This window comes from Nuphar pumila, chromosome 9 (assembly GCF_984573655.1).
Source record: "Nuphar pumila chromosome 9, dmNupPumi1.hap1.1, whole genome shotgun sequence".
Lineage (NCBI taxonomy): Eukaryota > Viridiplantae > Streptophyta > Magnoliopsida > Nymphaeales > Nymphaeaceae > Nuphar > Nuphar pumila.
Window position 1 is genome coordinate 123,730,578 of NC_143257.1, and position 4,587 is coordinate 123,735,164.

General features: G+C 39.2%; 1 protein-coding gene across 1 annotated transcript; it reads left to right on the forward strand.

The window, feature by feature from the left end:
- Positions 1-2,670: 2,670 nt before the first annotated feature.
- LOC149829242 (uncharacterized) lies at positions 2,671-3,705 on the forward strand. Its single transcript, XM_090017315.1, has 2 exons — positions 2,671-2,970; positions 3,511-3,705. The coding sequence occupies exons 1-2, from the start codon at positions 2,749-2,751 to the stop codon at positions 3,595-3,597; spliced, it is 309 nt and encodes a 102-aa protein (XP_089873441.1). The 5' UTR covers positions 2,671-2,748; the 3' UTR covers positions 3,598-3,705.
- The last annotated feature ends 882 nt before the right edge of the window (positions 3,706-4,587 follow it).

The window sequence follows — 4,587 nt, forward strand, 5'->3', positions numbered from 1 at the left end:
AATTTGAGTCAATCATGTTTTGACCGTTTGTGCATGATTGTGAAGAGTATGTTGCCTAAAGATGAGAAATTGCCACAAAATTTCTATCGTGCGAAAGTTATGGTCAACGCTCTAGGTATGGGTTACAAAAAGATTGATGCTTGTCCAAATCACTGCATGTTGTATTTCAAGGAGCAGGAAAACGACATATCATGCCCGTCATGTGGGCATCCTCGGTTCAAGCCAAAGACAAGAGGCAATGGTAGCACGAGATCAAAGGAAGTTTCATACAAGTCGCTCCGCTACTTTCCTATCACTCCTAGATTGCAGCGATTGTATATGTCTTCAAAGACAGCTAAACACATGAGATGGCATGCAAATAAAGTTCGACACGATGAAAACAAGATCACGCATCCTGTTGACGCTGAAGCTTGGAAGCACTTTGATCGTACTCATCAGAACTTCGCAATGGAAGTGCGAAATGTTAGACTCGGTCTATGTACAGATGGATTTAATCCATTTGGGGGTAGATCAACTCCATACTCATGCTGGCCAGTATTTGTAACTCCATACAACCTTCCACCAAGCTTGTGTATGAAACGTCCAAATCTTTTCTTGTCTCTGTTGATCCCTGGTCCGACCTCACCTGGCCAAAATCTTGATGTATATCTAAGGCCATTGATTGATGAATTAAAAGTACTGTGGGATGACAGTGTTACCACGTATGATGCCCACAAAAAACAAAATTTCAACATGAAGGCCGCTGTTCTATGGACAATCAGTGACTTCCCTGCATATGGTATGTTATCTGGTTGGAGCACACATGGGAGGTTGGCTTGTCCGTACTGCATGGAGGATTCCAAAGCTTTTAGATTGAGGCATGGAAGGAAGCTTTGCTGGTTTGATTGCCATCATCGATTTCTACCAAGCGATCATCCGTTCCGACGTCAAAAGAATGCATTTACAACAGGCACAACTGAAACGGAAGGTTCATCCTCAAGATTGTCTGGCATAGAGATTCTAAGAAGATTGCGATACTTTCCAGATGTATTAACAGATGCCCGCAGTCCTACACCCTTCCGTGGATTTGGGAAGGATCACAATTGGACGAAAAAATCTATTTTTTGGGAACTACCGTATTGGCCGACCCTATTGATACGATATAATTTGGATGTGATGCATGTAGAGAAAAATGTGTTTGATATTGTGTTCAATACAGTAATGAATATTAAAGGAAAAATGAAGGATAATCCGAAGGCCCGTATTGATTTAAAATTAATATGTAAAAGACCAGAATTGGAACTCAAAGAGTATAATGGCAAAGTACTGAAACCAAAGGCGAAGTACGTGCTCGGACCTGATCAAATAAAACATGTATGTCAATGGTTGAGACAACTGAGATTTCCAGATGGATATATCTCTAACATTGCTCGGGCTGTGAAGATTGACGATGGACAGTTATATGGGTTGAAGAGCCATGATTGTCATATCTTTATGCAACGATTGATACCCCTAGCATTCCATGATATGTTAGACAAACCTATATGGAGGGTATTGTCCGAGTTGAGCAGATTTTTCAGAACATTGTGCGCATCGGAGGTCGTTGTATCAGATGTAAAGAATCTCGAGGACTCTATCATCACCACTGTTTGTCTGTTAGAAAAGATATTTCTGCCAGCATTTTTCGATGTTATGGAACATTTGATCATACATCTGCCATATGAACTAAGGGTTGGTGGCCCTGTGCAATATCGATGGATGTACCCATTTGAAAGGTATATGTTTTTTTTATATTTGTCTCTTTAATGGCAGATATTTAAAATTTGAAATGTATATTCTTGGGAGATTAAGAATTCACTTCTTCAACATCTACCAGGACCAGTTGCTCAATGGAAAGAGTACCCAAAGGAGGTGTTAGACAGATTGTGGTCCTCATTCATGGTATATAGTTGTTCCCCATAGTTAATGTGTTTCATATTTAATTTATTTAAGCAATGTCTACTAACTTTCTGAAATTATTTGTAGGCTTCGAATCGCTTCGCAACTACGGTGGAAGAAAATGATGCAAGGAAGGTGTGGCAGAAGGTGGCTGCCAATCGATTTGCAGACATGCTGCACACTATGAAGACTGCAGCAAAAAAAGCATCTGGCGTAGTAGATGATCCATTACTGTGGAAGGGCCATGGTCCTATTACTATCGGGAGAGATTACTGGGATGAAATGTGCGATAAGTGGGCGGGAGATGCATTTAAAAATCGCTCTGCGAAGGCTTCACAAAATCGATCGAAGATGCCCGAAGCCCATCTACACACATGTGGATCTAAGACATTTGGGAGCCACCTAAAGAAAATGGTAACTCATCAATATATAATATTAATTTTATAAGTATTGTTGCAAACTTGTGTACTAAATCTTTTGTCATTTAACTTCGCAGGAAGCAGAAAAAGGAGGCAGTGTACCATATAAGGATGTGTTTGTAGAAACACATAAACGGAAGACCACGGGAGTCTTCGTATCAGAGAAGGCGAGAACGACAACGGTATGTATTAATTCTATTAATAATCATTGCAATATATATGCAAGTTATCATAATGTTATCATTAATTATTGATGAATACTTTAAACATTATTTTGTAGGAGTCATATGAGCAACAGATGGTAGAGCGATATGGCGAAGACGCTACTCAGCATCCATCATTTGATCCTACAGCATGGGTGACTGCAGCAGGTGAACCCAAAAAAGGTCGCGTGTTCGGGTTTGGGAGTAATATGAACACTTCACCAGTTATTGGTTCTTCCAGTTACGGCTCACCGACTTCTTGCGCCGACATAAGCTCCAAGCAGCCGACTATTCTTTCCGGTGATGATGTACGCGAGATCATTAATAAATCACTGAATAACTACTTCCAATACACCGTCGCCCCCTTTCTCCGAAATGAGATCAAGGCCGCTGTTCAGGATAGGGGATCTTCGATTCCAGGTTCCTCTCAGGTATAATCACATATATAGTTTTTTTGACTATCTTAAAGCACATCTGAGCATGGTAGAATCACATATAGAGTTTTTCTAGATGCCTTAGAACACATATGAACATGCTATAATCACATATTCAATTTTTTTACTGCCTTAGCACACATATGAGCATGATAGAATCACATATAAAGTTGCTTTGCCTGCCTTAGAGCACATATGAGCATGCTATATTCACATATTCAATTTTTTGACTGCCTTAGCACACATACGAGCATGATCGAATCACATATATAGTTTTTTGCCTGCCTTAAAGCACATCTGAGCATGGTAGAATCACATATAGAGTTTTTTTAGATGCCTTAGAACACATATGAACATGCTATAATCACATATTCAATTTTTTGACTGCCTTAGCGCACATATGAGCATGATAGAATCACATATAGAGTTTTTTTATTGCCTTAGATCACACATGAGCACATGATAGAATCACATATAGTGTGTAATTTATTTCATTATATTTTGTTTATCAATACTGACTGTTCTTTTCTTGTGTAGGCTGCTAGCGATAATCAGGGTAGTGGAGCTGAAGGGACAGATAAAGACAATGAACAAGAAGACGCACAAAATCTTGGCGATGATTAGAGGACTGTGTTGAAGAAGTTTTATTTTTTTTTATTTTTCCTAATTGTAATTGTTGAATTGTAAATAATTAAACTTCTTAATTTTAAGGTGGAACGATTAATTGTTGTAGATACTTGTTATATGAATTTTTTTGTGTGGTTTGTTTTTTATTTACAGGAAATATAAATTGTACAGGAAATAGAAATTGTACAGTTCTCGGTAATTAATTTTCAAATAAATTTTTTTAAATTTTTTTTCGTGTTTGCGACGGATTAGCGACGGAACCATCCGTCGCTATTCATATTAATCTAGCGACGACATAGCGACGGAAGTAAATCCGTCGCAAAGCCGTGGTCGCCGTTTAGTACCGGCGGATTGGCGACGGAATATAGCGCTCGTTATTCCGTCGCACTTAGCGACGGACCTGGCGACGGAATAATTCCGTCGCCAGTTAGCGTCGAAATATTCGCGACGTAAGCATACCGTCGCCTCGCTGTCGCTAATCCGTCGCTAACATGGTTAGCGACGGAATGTGGTCGTCGCTAATCTACTACTTTGTTGTAGTGTGAGTGATTGTTGCTTGGGTGGGTTTGGTTGCACCATGACGGGACAGAAACCGTACTTATTGACATACCTAATTACCTGCTGATTGAGTACATGGAAGTATTCACAAAAAATCATGTATATATAAAATTGAATAATGAGATATTTTTTTGAAAGGCAAACTAGGGTTAGGCGGACCCCTACCAAAATAACAACTGCCCCATGTGTCAGAGAGATTCGATCATGGGTCTTCAACTTGACACATGATCCTGCTTACCACATGGGATTCCACCTCAAGTCATTATGATACATTCTTGAACCCAAAGTTCTATGGAAAAACTCAGGAAAGCCTCTTTTCTTTGAAAGAGTCATTTTGAAAATGAAAGTGCTTTTTGCATTTATTATGTGAGTCCCACTACATATTTCTCATGGACATGGGTTTTTTGATCTCTAAGAAATAGACAATAT